The following is a 15,855-nucleotide window of genomic DNA, read 5'->3' on the forward strand; positions in this document are numbered from 1 at the left end:
TCATGGGGTTTAGCATCAGCTGCTAAAAGCACAGCCTCTGGCGCTAAGGCTTTTGAACTTAATCCTTGCTGAGCCTTGTTGCTAGGTCGTCAGGTTGTGTACAGACAGGAAAGTGAGAAAGTCATGCCACGGGGCGTTTTGAGAGTTAACTAGGGCCTTTGTGGTGGAACTGGATATGTACACTCATCAATTAACCTGTGGCATAAACTCAACACAGGTCTAGGTTGTGCCAGATGATTCATTTTCAAAGCTTCATTTGGTTCAGTGCTTTTGATTAGCATTTATTTGCAATTTTAAAGGTACAGACTGATCTTATAGGCTATTTGTTTGCTTGTTTACAGATGCACACAGTCATTGCACAGTTGGAAAGTGGTTTGTTGTTACTCAGCTCTACCAGCACTTTTTTACTTTGTATACAGAGACACACTCTATCCACAAATTGCATCTGTAGCATTGGGCCAGCTGATCAAGTGAAACCAGTTTATAATACGAGTGGTCTTTGGACAGTTTAGCCATGGCAGATTCAGATTCCTTCAGTGTTCTAGGGGCCGCCAAGTCACACTAGCGCAGTCCCTTAGGATGCCAGATGGCTTCTGTCAGTCTTCTTTAAGTGCACACACTCATACACAGGCTACACAGTACAGGTGACCGCTGTCTTTTTGCACGCAATGGTGAGGAATGGACACAGTCTTGAGGTATGAAGTGATAAACTGTTAATGTATGTTCTGCTTATGTAGTGATGGTGCCACTGAATCCCTGAGCTATGCTGTCGGCATCAGTAAGTTACCTCGTGCTAGCGCAAGAGATTCTCGTGATGATTAAGATGTTTCCTCCACCGCTAATTCAAATCCACTGCTCAGCCCAAATCAATCAAAACCAGTTTTGGCCCGTGTCCAATAAGTATAGCGCCCATTGTTAGGGACCAGCTGTTGCATAGTTGTCGAACACAAGGGGGCTGTATTCGTGAAGGAGACTGAATTGGCAATTAAGCAAGTGCTGTTTAAGGACTGTGGGGATGTGAGTAAGTGTTATTATGCTCATTAGAGAAGCATCAAGAGTCGTCTGAAAACAAGCAGGTTTGACAAACGTCCTTACAAACGCTTTCTTTTTTTTGTCCCCTCCTCAATGCGACAAGTTGAGTTTGTCTGAAGTAGGACTTGTGTGAAACCCTTTGAGCATAAAGATGTTTGCGTTCTTACAAGCTTTTTTCTTGAGTTGAGTTCTTACAAGCTCCCCCACCACCCTCTCAATGCGGCAAAATGGAGAGCATGTGAATAGGGGATCCCAGCTGCATAAGGCAGGGACGGATAGCTCGATAAAAAGAGAGGGGGGGAGAGAGAGAGAGAGAGAGAGAGAGAGAGAGAGAGAGATTGACAGATTGACAGAGAGGGGGAGAGAGAGAGAAGAGAGAGAGAGAGAGAGAGATTGACAGAGAGGGGGAGAGATGGCGAAGAAGAGAATGAGAGGGGCAGAGAAAGAGACGGATGGAAAGTGAGAGATGGAGCGAGGTGGAGCTGATTTGTTGTTTAAAGGACCTAAGTGTGTGTGTGTGTGTGTGTGTGTGTGTGTGTGTGTGTGTGTGTGTGTGTGTGTGTGTGTGTGTGTGTGTGTGTGTGTGTGTGTGTGTGTGTGTGTGTGTGTGTGTGTGTGTGTGTGTGTGTTTGGGAGATTTTTCTTCAGACACGAACAGGCTTTTAGTGCACTGGGAGTCACAGCAGGAGACGCTTGTGTAAGACGACGACCACGACAGCAAGAGTGTGAGCAGATTAACCCAGTGTTGCCCTTCTCTGTCACAGGTCTCTGTCTCAGGTCAGGTCACTGACCTGACCTGAGCTGTACACGCACACACACATGTACAAAGCTAACAGACTCCTAGACACACAGTACCACCCACACTTACTGATAGCTGAGGTTGGCTTAAAGCGGGGGATTATCTTGGAGAACAAAGAGCAAAGTGGCTTTTCATAGTGTTGTTCCTCGAAAAATGTATTACAGGGTGCTGATGGTGCTGTATATATCAGGGGATTAGAGAGTGTGTTCCTCTCAGTGTCTCCTATGTCACGATTACAATTGTGTAACGTCACTAGACTAGCCATTTAACACTTTTGTATTACCCAGATAATGGCTTTTTGAGTGCAACATCAAATACATTTATATAGCTACTTTCAACCAGTTTTCCAATGTTGTACTACTTGTTGAATAAGTGAAACTTACTTATCCAACAAGCGATAAAAAGTGGGATCGGTCAGGATGAGAAAGCCATCTTCCTTTCTTGTTGGGGTTTGCTATTTGTTTTAGTTGTTTTATTCTCCTCTCTGAATCCTACGTCATCCTGCCGACCGGGAGCAATGTGTTCTAGCGGAGAGTCAGGAGGTTAGCCCTGGTGGCGTCATGCTGTCAGGCCAGTCATATGATGTTGACCAAACTGCCCAGGCTTGACCATTAGTCCTGTGTGCGAATCTGAGGGAGAGAGTGAGTTGAATAAAAAAGCTGAGTAAAAAAAAGTTAGTAGATTCTCTTTCATTGAGGAGTCTTAATCTATCCAAACATCTAAGATCCCAGACTAACTGATAGGTTGTGTTTTTGCTGTGATGGAAAAGAGGTATAAAGACAATGGAACATTCATCTTGACTTGGAAGAGCTGGAGGTAAAAGAACAATTTAAACTGTAGAATCTAGTGTGTGAAGAAAGATAAAACAAACTCGTTCTTGGCAGAATTCAGTAAGGTGTCCCTTGCCTAGAGCTTGAGCCTATTCCTATTTCCTTCACTTCTAGTCCTCCCAATACTGTAGATGAGGAAGATTACTCGTCAGTCAACAGTCAGTCACCTCAGAACAAGTAGACCAGAACACTTAGCTTTCCCTGTGGTTTGCGTGGGCTAGTTGGGAATTAGTATTTACGTCTGTAACTTACAAATCAAAGCAAAGGACCAGTGACTGCCTCAACAGACTGTACCTTACCAGTGGATACCCTCCATCCAACACAAGCTCAGACCCAGATAGATTGACAGATTTGGGCTGCCGTGGCCTCCTGGTTAGCTCTTCGGACTTGTAACCGGAGGGTTGCCGCTTCGAACCCCGACCAGTAGGAACGGCTGAAGTGCCCTTGAGCAAGGCATCTAACCCCTCATTGCTTCCCGAGCGCCGCTGTAGCAGGCAGCTCACTAGCCTATCAACCTGGGTATCTTCATCAGCCTGCCGTGTCTACTTTTGTTAGCATTTAGAAACAGTTTTTCTGTTTGCTTTTTTGCGTCCATGTAAAGAGTGGTGATAAAACGTCTACAATATGGCCTGCAAACAGACAGCTGATTGGCTCAGTGCACAGAGAGCAAAGAGTCACCGTTTGGAAGGCAAACACTCGTAAAACAAGATCATCCAGATCTCCAATACCAGGCTTGCCAGATCGCTCATCTTTCCATGGGACTACAGAGGCGGGGAGAGTGTGTAAACAGAAGTGATTAACACCACCGTGATGCACGCTGCTCCCCATTGTAGCAGACCAGATAAAGGTTGATTACTGGCAGACCCCCCACCCCCCTCCACCCCAATACCATTACCCATGAGATGTCCTCAGGGTCTTTACCCCCATTCAGACTGCAAGCAACTAGCGACAAGAGACTACGCAATGTTATTCAGCGATTACAGGCAAAATAACCGCTGGCAATGCAAAACATTGCACAACAAATTTCTAATGATATCCACTTTTTGAGGCGACAGTAAGCAACGGGCGACGAGCTAATCACCGTGAAACAGGGCTTGGCTGTTGCTCAGTGTAGTATAACCATGTAGTATAACTCAAGCATAACCCAGCTGGTAGGGTAAGGAGCACAGTGCCAATGAAGATGATGTGTAGTTCAAATGTAAATTGTCATCGTAGATGTGGGTGCAGTTCCATGCGACAGCTGCATCTCACCCACTTCTCCATCGGCTATAACAGCTTACACCAACTATGACGTGAGCATTCCAGTTTTTAGGTGCGTCTAAAATGACAGGTAATGGCATAACAGAGGCTTTCAACCGAAGCCCGGTACAAGCGGGTAAAATGCACTCTGTGTGCATGCCTGTCCTTTGGAATTAGTGGCACTTAAAGGAAAGGAAAATAAAAAATATCTGCAAAAAAAAGCCCATTTCTCTCTTAGGCTTCCTGAAAAAAGTGTTAGCATGATTAGAGACATTTTTGCTATCAGTGTGCAATGTATGGGAGTTATATATAAAATTCTACTGACATTATTGAGTTTGATAGCTGGATGGGGAGTAATCTGTTTGCAGTACTTATTTTTAGTTTCATTGCCCAGAGTGCTGTGTAAGCTGATCACTTTCCTGGTGACTTTAGGAGAGAATGTTCCTCCATCTCCCAGATGTGCTGCATCAGACAATGCAATTAAATTACTGTTTGGCACACTATTTTCAGTTTGCCAGGGAGGACCTAGAAGAGCATTTTGTGGTTGGTGCTTTTAGCAGTGCTATTATGGCTGTAGCTAGCTAGCTTGGTGAATAGATGGGCTTTTAGTTTAGTTCTGTAATCTACAAGCAACCCTGGTGTATTCCTTGGATAGGGAATCTGTAAGAATGGGAGTTAATGTTTAGAGAGAGACGGTAACTGGACTGTAGAATGTGTGTGCAGGTCACCTCAACCTTTGTTTTTGTACTCACTGCCAGTGTCATTAGAGACCTTGTTTGACTAGAAGGTGTGGGAAGGTGTCTCTCTCTGTGTGTGTGTGTGTGTGTGTGTGTGTGTGTGTGTGTGTGTGTGTGTGTGTGTGTGTGTGTGTTCTTAGGGTAAGGCATACTGGATTACATGGGGTTTGTGTGAAACTTGTGATGGGGTGGGTGGAGTGATAAGGAAGATAGATGCTGAGAGAAAGAGAGAAAAAGAGAGAGGGAAGGAGAGATCGAATGGGAGGAATAGGAGGGGAGAAGTGAGTGGAGGCAGTGAATGCAGTCACAGTTCAAAGCAAGAGAGCCAACCAGAGAGGGAGAGAGAGAGAGACAGAGAGAGAGAGAGAGGGAGGGATCAAGCACACATAGGGAAAGGCTACCAGAAGGCATCAAGCATGCAGAAAAAGATAGAGTGCAGATAGATCGCACAGTGGAACATTAGAGGTTCAGAAGCGACAGAGAGAGAGAGAGAGAAGGTGAGTGCTAGTAAAGGAGGACATCGTTCCCCTCTGCAATAAGCAGAAGGCTAATGCTAATCCCGGTGTGTTTGTCTGGCACACGCGTACTCCAGTGTCAAGAGGAGTTAACAGGGAGGTAGGGCTGCTGTGTGTTTTGTGTGTGTGTGTGTGTGTGTGTGTGTGTGTGTGTGTGTGTGTGTGTGTGTGTGTGTGTGTGTGTGTGTGTGAGAGAGAAAAAGAGAGAGAGAGAGTGAAGAGTAGAGAATGGGAAACCTTCAGAGAAAAAGCTGCAAGTGACTAGATTTGTGAGAACAAGTGCTCGCTCTGTGTGTGTGTGTGTGTGTGTTTTTGTGTGTGTCTTGAGAAGTGGGTTCTGCCAGCACTAGCACACTCATCTGCGTCGCTCTTGCCAGCATTGAACCAGAGAGAGAGAGAGAGAGAGTGTTTGTTTGTGTGTGTATGTGTGTGTGTGCCTAGTCAACTACCCTCCTTGAGCTTCTCGCTGCCTCCTGCCCCCCCATCCCACTCCTCCACCTCTACCTCCACCTCGTCCAGGGCGCGGATTCCGCGCTGACCGTCACCCGGCTCCACGGCTGCCACACAGTCACCGTCCCCGTCCCTCCTCCGGGGTGCGCGCGGTGCCCGGCTCTCTCTGCCCGGGGCCACCATGATGAGGGAGGAGGGCATCCTGAGCCGCCGGCGCTTCTCCGCCTGCGTGTCCACGCCGCCGCGGCCGCAGCACCCCGACGGACGCAAGCTCATCCGCAACGCCTCCTTCGGGGGCTACAACGAGCTCTCGCCCATCAGCCTGCCAGGTGCGTCTTTGACCCAACTGACCCCCCACTCTCTGTCTCTCCTCAGCCAGACATGGAGGCACCGTAAGGGGGGGGGGGGCACCCATAGCGGACAAACCCCCTGACCACTCCGGACCTCTGGGTCAGCTATGCCGTAGCAACGCCTGAGAGATCGCTTGGTCTGTCGTCTAGTTATTAAGTGGGTTGTCTGTTGTAGAAACGCTCTTGCCTCATGTTCTGCAGCCTCTAGTCTAGAGCACCTCTGTGATTTTGAATGGGAGATGATGCGTTTAGTGGATGAGATTGTGAGGATTGATGGGAGCATCGCCAATTCTGAATGAAATGTTCTTTTATTGTATTTTGCTACCATAGTGAAATGTGAGTCCAGAGATCCATTCACCTTTCAGATGGATTTTGCTGTGTTGAGAAAGGAATGGTTGTGCTGTATCATTGTACACTGTGATGAAGTGTGTGTGTGTGTGTGTGTGTGTGTGTGTGTGTGTGTGTGTGTGTATAGTGTTTGTTTGTGTGTGTGTGTGTGTGTGTGTGTACAGTGTTTGTTTGTGTGTGTGCGTAGTGTGTGTTTGTGCATCTGTCCGTGTCTAAACTGTAAGGTGAAACTAGGGTATTGTTCGCTCTCCTCTGCTCTCCTTTCATCTGTATTCTGGCATTCTGTCTCAGTATCATCAATCTGCCAAAAACAACATACTGGCCAGACCAGAACACACACACACACACACACACACACACATACACACACACACAAATCTTGTGCTATACTTTGACACCACTTTATGCTGGACACCTCTTTATGATTCCCTTGCTTTCTACTTTGTCTCTTTTTTTATCATGTATAGCCTCCATTTCTTTTCACCCACCACAGCCAATACATTTGACTGTGTGTGAATGCATGTGTTCCTAGGTACCATCTGAAATGTGTGTGGACCACAGTTGAATGGGCACCATCTCATCTCTAAGGTCACACCTGTGGCATTCAGTCATGTTGTTCTGTGTGATATAAGTGGCTTGATCTCCACATTGTAGGGGCAGAGCTTTTGCTGGTGGTGGCAGACGCCATGGCGGAGGTGAGCACCTCAAGAATTACCTCCGAGCTGATTCGTGGTGTGCAATATTAATTGTGATGGCGCTAAATTTAGCTCAAGGTTCCTCGTGTGTGTATGTGTGTTAGTGTGTGTGAATGTGTGTGTGTGACACCATTTGTGTCGCAGTGATGAGCAGTGATCCACATTCCCCTTTCTTGGTGTCTGTTTGTGTTTCCTTCGAAATGTTGTTGTTTCTTTTTGTTTTTGTTTTAATTCCAACACTTGTCTACTGTTGCGCTCTCTCTCTCTCTCTCTCTCTCTCTCTCTCTCTCTCTCTCTCTCTCTCTCCCTCTCCCCCAACCTGTCTCTGTCCCTCCGTCTCTCTGTGCTTATTCAGTTTTCCGCACTTCACTCAGGTGATTGCTTGTGCTGTTGCTTTGTTTAAATGCCAGCCTAAAGGGCATCGGCTGTGCACCAGACCCTGACCCTGTGGCATCCCTGGCAGGATTAGCAGGGTCAGGGTCTGGCAGAACCTGTGGTACGGGGTCGTAGAGGGGGGGATTAACCTGGGCGCCAGCGGCCAGCGCTATCTATAGGCAGTGTGCAGAGACGCAAGAATGCTTTATCACCTCTGCCATGCTCATTAGTAATGATATCCACCCCTCTGTGTTGGCACAAAGGCATTGACATTCACACACACACTCTCTCTCGCTCTCTCCCTCTCTCTTCACACACACACACACACACACACACACACACACACACACACACACACACACACACACACACACACACTGCAACTGTGTGAGGCTGTAATTAGGAGGGCGGGTCTGGGTTGTTTGTTTATTTATTCAGGCCTACTTATTTGTGTAAGCAACATAATGGATGCTGTATTTCCATTTAGCCATGCAACGCCAGGATGGCATGGCTCTGCCCTTGGGAACAAGAAAATGGTTTCATTACTCTCTCTCTCTGTCTCTCTCTCTCTCTCTCTCTCTCTCTCTCTCTCTCTCTCTCTCTCTGCTTCTCTTTCTCTTTTTTTCTTTTCTCTCCCTTTTCTTGGACGTCTTTGACTGGGCAGTAATTGCGGTTTGGTTCAGGGCAGGTCAGTGTCAGCAGCCATGCAATGAGAGGTTATGTGTTATCGGGTAAACAATCTCTCCCTGATTTCTCCACACCTCGTTTGTCATCTCCTTGTCTCTGTCTCTGTCTGTCTGTGTCTCTATCATTTCCCCCTTCTCTGTCTCTCCCCCATCTGTCTGTCTCTCCATTCTCGGTTAGGACTCACTCCCTTACAGGGTTCTGTTCATCTCTCTCTCTCTCTCTCTCTCTCTCTCTCTGTCTATCAGTAGCAGTGCAGGAGTACAGTCTGCTGGTCAGCCCTGCTGGACTGTGTGTAATTCCACTCCGTAATGCTACTCTGCTTTAGCCAAGGACGCTGCAGAGATATGGAGATGAGGGGAGGCGGACCTATGTTCTTTTGGTTCCTCACCCCTCCTCTCCTCTCCTCTCCTCTCCTCTCCCCTCTCTCCCTCTTCTCCTCTCCTCTCCTCTCCTCTCCTCCCCTCCTCTCCTCTCCTCACCCCTGCTCTCCTCTCCTCTCCTCACCCCTCCTCTCCTCTCTTCTCCTCACCCCTCCTCTCCTCCTCACCCCTCCTCTTTCCTCCTCTCTTCTGCTCTCTTTTCATCCTCCACTGTTCTGTTTAATGCCTCGTCATGTCTGTTTTGTTGCCGATTTTTGTATTACTTTTGCTCATTGAGATTCATGGCTTGTAGTTCTCTTCTTTTTACTTTAGTTCTCTAAACTCTTCATTATAGTGTGTGTGTGTGGTGTGTGTGTGTGTGTGTGTGTGTGTGTGTGTGTGTGTGTGTGTGTGTGTGTGTGTGTGTGTGTGTGTGTGTGTGTGTGTGTGTGTATTTGTAGAGAAAGAGACAGGAATGCACTCAGCTTGAAAGGTGCTTTTCTGGGAACAGCTTCTGGTAGCCTTGTGGTATTTTTGTGTGTGTGTGTGTGTGTGTCACAGTGTGTGTGTGTGTGTGGGTGACGCACACATGCCGTGATGCTCCCCACACCCAGTCATAAAGACTCGACAGTGTTGTTGTCAGCCCCTGACAGCTTCCTCAAGACTGCGCTTTATTTGGGGGCGGGGGGTGTCGCCCCACCCGCCTCTGCCAGCTCCCCCTGCTTACCCATGACGATGGATGTTACGTACCGGTGCTGTGCCCAAATCAACATTAGCGCCGCCTGAAAGAAGCTCATCTTCGTCTTGTCTCTTTTCAGCTCGCTGTCTCGCCCCTGCAGTCTGGGTCACTGCCTCAGATATGTGTGGAGACGACTTTGCCTTTCACGTCATTCACCATTCACTCGCTTTCTCCCCTCTTTTTTCCTCATCTGTCCATATGTCTGTCTATCAATCTACAGGTCTCTCTCTCTCTCTCTCTCTCTCTCTCTCTCTCTCTCTCTCTGTCGCTACCTGTCTGGCTACCAGCCTTTCTATCCTTCCCTTTCTCTTTCTCTCTCAGTCTATCAATGTCTATCCATCTATGTATCTGACTCTCTGTCTATTCACTCTTGTTCATCTTTGTCCATCTTGTCCAACCACCCATATTGTCATTGCGCCATGGCAGAAAGTGGAGCTGCTTCAGTTGTGTGTCATCAGTCGAGCCACATTACTGAAACTGAACTCTGGTCACAGAAAGGGAGACACATACTCCGAGAGAGAGTGAGAGAAAGATAGATAAGGAGAGAAAGAGAGCGATAGTCCTAGGAGAAAGAGCTGTGAGCCGTGAAAGCGCACCAGCCTTGTCTGACGCTCAATCGATACATCCTCATCATTATCGTCGCGCTTTGGTTTCTCTTGTAATGAAAGACGAGCTGCTTGTGCTCTTGAAATAAATAGCCCTCATTATGCCTCTAAGTTTTTCTGCGTTTCCTATTTCGTTCGCCATAATTGCAGCGTCTTGTTCACTTCACCCTTTACGAGTTGATAGTGCAGTTTAACGTGAGACAATGTTGTAAATCCCCTTTGTTTATATGCAGTGTTACTCAATGGGGAACAATAGCATTTCACATGGAGGGAGGCAATGTAGCATAGCACGCCGTGAGGTCTGACAGGATCTTCACACGTCTTCCTCTGAATCACTGAATTATTTATTTAAAAAATGTTATTAAATATTTTATTTTTTTAAATATATATATATATGTGTGCCTTGTTAAAGCAGCAGTAAGGATGTTTAATTCAAAGTTGGCTATCTTAACTGTCAAAAATGTATGCCAGATTCTTAAAAACATTTTGTAAAATGTGGACATATGTTGACATACAGACAAGGTTAGTGATATAACTGTGGTGTCCAACTAAGATTAAGATTCCTTTTATCTTTAAACAGAAGGTCCTTTGATGAGCTTCTCATTGTGTGTGTTTCTGTGACGTTTCACTGGCTTCTCGTAAAAATAGTTCTCCTCTTCTCATGGTTTTAGATATCAAGCCATCTGCCTCATCCTCTTTTAATATAACAGAGTGATAGAGCAGGTGTGTCATTTAAAAAAACAAAAGTCTTTTCACTAAAACTATGAATGGGTAAACAATGTTAAAATAAAAAGGAAAGGTCATTATCCTGACAAGAACATAACATAACATGTTCGTTCTCTCTCTCTCTCTCTCTCTCTCTCTCTCTCTCTCTCTCTCTCTCTCTCTCTCCCCCTCACAATGGATGAGATGACAGTAGATCCTCTTAGTGCAAGATGTTCAGCATCTGTGTGTGTGTGTGTGTGTGTGTGTGTGTGTGTGTGTGTGTGTGTGTGTGTGTGTGTGTGTGTGTGTGTGTGTGTGTGTGTGTGTGTACCTCGGCTAAGCCTCTCTGCAATTTAATCTCGCTGATCACCAAACTCTGCTCAGCTCTCTGTCTCTCCTGTGCTGACAGAACCTCTGGGCCAGCTACCCACCTCACCTGTCCGCCATACACCCAACACAACCCCCTTCAACCCGAGAATAGCAGCCTGTCCACAGGGGTGTCAACTGGCCGCTGGTTTCGATAGTCAGCTCAATTGGCTTTGATCGATGACTAGCGGTCTGAAATAGACGTCTCGTATGACCTGCTGCTCCTTAACATGTCAGAGTGATGTTTTTAGTCCCGAAATTCATTTTCATTTAAGGAGTAAAGCAGTGTTTAGCACTAATCATTGATGTGAAGCATACTGGTTGTGTAAATTCTGGAGTATTTGTACTAACTCATGAGATCTGAATCTTGTTTTTTTGTGTGGATAACGTAATGCTCTGTTATGTAGCCTATTGGTTGTTGGCTCCCAGCTGGCTTTATGGTCGGGAATAAATAAAAGTAGAAACTTTTGTGCTGTATTATTCAAAGCAGTCTCCTTCCTTTAGAAACTTCTCTCGGAGGACCAACTTTGAAATAAGATTTGTGCTGTTTTGGAAATTACTCATCCATTGCTATTGAAGTGTATAGCAGGCTGTATCATGTCACTGAAAAGGTCTGTGCGCTCAGTGTGCTGTGATACCTCTGTGGAATCTGATTGAAACGATGGTAGTCCATCTTCCATGACGGTAATTGGATTTTGTCACTTTTTTTTCCCCCAGAGGCGCGTGTCGTCACCTCTGCTTACAGCGAAACTTTGAAGGACAGAGAGCTTTGTTTGAAAACAAGCTTTATTGAGTGGATGAGTTGCCCTCAGTCTATCTCTAATCTGCCTTCTCTTGTGAGGTTAATGTCAATATGATTATGAATATGATGAGCCGAACGTTACATAGATGATTCACTGATAGAGCCATTTGCGTTCTCCAGATAGAACCATGAACTCCTGCTGCTCACACACAAGAGGGATCCATGTCCCTTAAACAAAGCCTGATTAGTAAGAGACCCTCATCTCACTCTTATCCTCCACTTCTTTCTCTCATTCTCTCGCTCTCGCTCCCTTTTTCGCCCTCTCCCTCCCTACTCTCATCAACCATGACTGGGAGATGGGCAGCCGTATCGCACTGACCCAGGATTAGAGAGTGTGATGAGAATAAGTAATGGTTTTCAGAGGAGGTAAAGGCCCTGGCTGATTAGGGGTCAGTGTGAGAGTGTGTGTTACGAGAGAAAGCGGGCGAGTGCGAGCCTGATGAGGGGGTCGGCGTCTCTGCTCAGGGTCTGAAGAGGGCCCCTCGGGCGGCTCGAACCCTCCCTGGCACCGTGAGCCTGTGTGTGTAGGTCCACTCGGGTTGCTGAAGAGCTCTCCTAAACAACAAAGGAAGTGCATAATGCAAGTGCTTGGTTTACCTAAGACACGACCCAGCTGTCGATGGGAGTGTACGTGATCTCAAAGCTGGACGTTTGTGTTTGCCATTTACAGTTTATCTAGTTTATTTCCATAAGCATTAACACTAAGTGCCAAGTATAAAAAGCAAATAATAGCAAAATACAAACAAAAACAACTTAGCCCAAACAATTCAGCACGTCCTGGCAGCCGCAGCACATCCGACCCACACAATCCCCAGCATGGTAATATGTTTCTCATACACTGGACATTCATGCTTGTGTTCGTGTGTGCCCTGACAGTGAAATCCAGTGTCCCTGCTCATTGTTTAAAAAAAAAAAAATGTATATAGGCTAATGTATAGTTCATTTAGATGGTCTTATTTTGGACAGGACGGTATTACATAAAGCGTTTTTTTTTTTTTTTTTTTTTTGGTGCATTACTTTGTACCCAGGTGCATTCTGAAGGCGCTGCTCGTTTGTCATTTTGTGTAAGATGAATGGCCTCTATGGCCTGTCTCTGCACAATTGAATGGATCAGTTTGGTGAATGAGGGGAGTACAGAGTGTGTCCTTCCTCTTCCAAACAAAGGAAGACGTATGAGATGAAGATGTGAGATTCCTCCCTGCAGTCGATCTGTAAAAGCGAGAACACTCGTTGTGTAGAGGTTGCTGTTTTCACCAGCAAGTGCAGGACTCCAGGGACTGGAATGGAGGTTTTTATTTTCTCAAAATTCTTGTGTGCAGTGCAGGCAAGTCGACATCCATTCAGTCTCTGCTGGATACTACCAGTGATTGTTGTCCACGGTGTAGGAGCGGCCTGATGCTATCTTATTAATGTTCTCCACCAATGGATGTTCCTTGGCCCGAGAGGAATTTATCGAGCTAGCCTTGAGGCGCTTTTTGTGAAGCGGAAACTGTCAGCTAGAGAGTGTTTTGTCGCAGTGATGTCACCTTCATGCCCACCTCCGGTAGACGCTCTCAAGGTTTTATTTATTTATTTATTTATTTTTTATTTTTAGCGGTTTTATTTTTTACCAGCTCGATTCATTCCACACACCTGCGCTTAGAGAGGGGAATGCACACACAAAGCAGAAATACACACACACACACACACACACACACACACAGACACACACACACACACACACACACGTGCGCGCACATAGTGTGTACTCTCTTTTTGCTTGTGCAGACCATCTGCATGTGTTGAGCTCAGCTCTCTTTAAAAAAGAAACACTTTGTGGTGCTGAAGCCACTTTGTGGTGCTGAAATATTGAATACTAAATAACACCCCCAAAATCTCGCCTCAATCTACTCACACAAAGCACAGCCCAGCACAACACAACACAACCCAACCCAACCCAACCCACCCCCAAGCTGCACGAGTCCCATCTGACCACCCCTCTCCTCACCACAATTCATCTCTGCCTCATTAGCAGTGAGGTACTCAGGCTGAAGGCCATGTGACGAGTCCCCCTGGGCAGTGATATGCTATGCCAGTCAGAGTGTGGGCGTAGACTCAGTGTGCGTGTCTGTGTGTGTGTGTGTGTGTGTGTGTGTGTGTGTGTGTGTGTGTGTGTGTGTGTGTGTGTGTGTGTGTGTGTGTGTGTGTGTGGTGTGTGTGTGTGTGTGTGTGTGTGTGCGTGTGTGTATACGTACCTGTGTCTAGGCACCCAGAGGTTTTGGCTAATTGGACCAGGACTGTCACAACCAGCTAGATTCTCAGATACCCTCCCTTCCTCCCTCTCTCTCTCAAATTCAAATTCAAATTCAAATTCAAATGTGCTTTATTGGCATGACTCAGAAAATAGTGTTGCCAAAGCAGTAACATGACAATACAAACATATACAATATTTGTTTTAAGGGGGGTCAAAGAAAGGAAACTTATCTAAACTAAACTTATCTCTCTCTCCTCCCTCTCTCTCTCTCTCTCTCTCTCCATCTCTCTCTCCCTCCCTCCCTCTCTCTCTCTCTCTCTCTCTCTCTCCCTCCCTCCCTCTCTCTCTCCCTCTCTCTCTCCCTCTCTCTCTCTCTCTCTCTCTCTCTCTCTCTCTCTCTTTCTCTCTCTTTCTCCCTATCCCTCCTCTCTCTCTCTCTCTCTCTCTCTCTCTCTCTTCTCTCTCTCTTTTCTCCTCTCTCTCTCTCTCTCTCTCTCTCTCTCCATCTCTCTCTCTCTCTGTCACCTTTCTCGACATCTGTCTCTCTGGTGCTCTTGTTTTCTCTCTCCCCTGCCTGGCTCGCTTCAGCCCTCTCCTTCTGTCACTGCAGGAAATCATGAAATATTCACCACAGGAGTCCGTAACCTTCTCTCAAGAATCACATTGACTCAGCCTGACGGCTGCCCACAGTTGCATGTCATGCCATGGTCTTAGTACAGCACAATCTGGTCCACACCGCTAATTATTAGGAGTCTAGACTTCGTCGCTGATCTGAGACCTGTGTGTAATGCTTTGCACTTTGATTCATGCCATATGAGTTCATGCATATCCTTTGATGTTTTACGAGTACAGCACAATCTGGTCCACACACTGCTACATTTTATCAGGACTCGAGACTTTGCCAGTGATCTGAGGCCTGTGTTATGCTTCACGCTTTGATTCATGCCATATTAGTTCATGTGTATCCATTGATGTTTTCACAGGGTTCGATCGGGGGAAGGACGACACGCCTCTGAAAGAGGACAGTCAATCCATATCCAAGAGCAAGGTGAGTGTTGCAGTGGACTGGCCTGTGCTGCTGTAGGTCGGCTGTTATTGACAGGGACTTAGCGATGCACTGAATCTGTCTATAGTTCACAGTCAGGGATGGAAAAGCCCCTGGACAGGACATTAACTATGTATGGACAAGAGCTGTGAGATGAAGGGATGAAGGGAGAGAGAAGAAAAGAGGAGAAGGGTGTATGAGTTAGGCTGAGAGAGAGAGGGAGAGAGATGAAAAGAAAGAGGGATAAAGTATGTATGAGTATAGATTAATTTTTTGGGTGAGAGTCTAATTAAAGCAACCATATGTAAGATTGTCGCCAAAACTGGTACTGCAATCACTTTCAAATTACTGTAGAGCGGTGTATCCCCTCCCCCTGACTCGAGGTTGCCAACCCGGATGCCAAAACACTACTGACTTTGTGATTAGTAGATAGGTAGAGGGTGGCGCATCAGGCCAAAACACAACATTACATGACAAAACACAACATCAATATCAGTTGAGGGCTGCAACTTTTTAAATGGCAATATCCTGGCCGGACTACTGTTGTCAGTGATATAAGTATTTGACATTAACATGATTTCTTAATGTCTAGTGACATATCAGGGCATAGGAACATAGGAACAAGGAATATATGGTTCCTTTAATGTTACTCACAACCTTATTAAACAAATGTTAGCAACACCCAAATCACCAGCACAAGTCTTTTAGGTTTTGAAAATAGGGTAAACCAACTAAATGGTCAAATATTCAAATGGTCAAATATTAAAAATTCTGTCAAATAATTGTTTGTCATTTGAATTTGTTTGGGCTCTTGCCAAAACAGAGACAACCTGAAAGGCAATAAATGGAATTTATTGGACACCCACAGATTGTCAGTGCGGTTGTTGTAAGCCAATGTATTAACATGTAGTTAAAACTAAATGGCATTCGATTGAAAGCCTTTC

General features: G+C 46.0%; 1 protein-coding gene across 13 annotated transcripts in view; it reads left to right on the forward strand.

Annotated features, from left to right (window-relative positions):
* Positions 1-15,855, forward strand: part of osbpl8 (oxysterol binding protein-like 8) — an 82,853-nt gene that overhangs the window by 50,666 nt on the left and 16,332 nt on the right. For 10 of the 13 annotated variants that reach the window (XM_048267497.1, XM_048267499.1, XM_048267493.1 and 7 more), the window contains one exon: positions 14,850-14,914. In XM_048267497.1, the coding sequence (XP_048123454.1) occupies positions 14,850-14,914 (65 nt within the window). Of the gene's footprint in view, positions 1-4,925; positions 5,253-5,671; positions 5,932-14,849; positions 14,915-15,855 lie in introns of those variants that run through there. The other 3 variants (XM_048267500.1, XM_048267506.1, XM_048267501.1) reach the window with 2 other exon arrangements.

The sequence above is a fragment of the Alosa alosa genome, chromosome 17 (assembly GCF_017589495.1).
Source record: "Alosa alosa isolate M-15738 ecotype Scorff River chromosome 17, AALO_Geno_1.1, whole genome shotgun sequence".
Lineage (NCBI taxonomy): Eukaryota > Metazoa > Chordata > Actinopteri > Clupeiformes > Clupeidae > Alosa > Alosa alosa.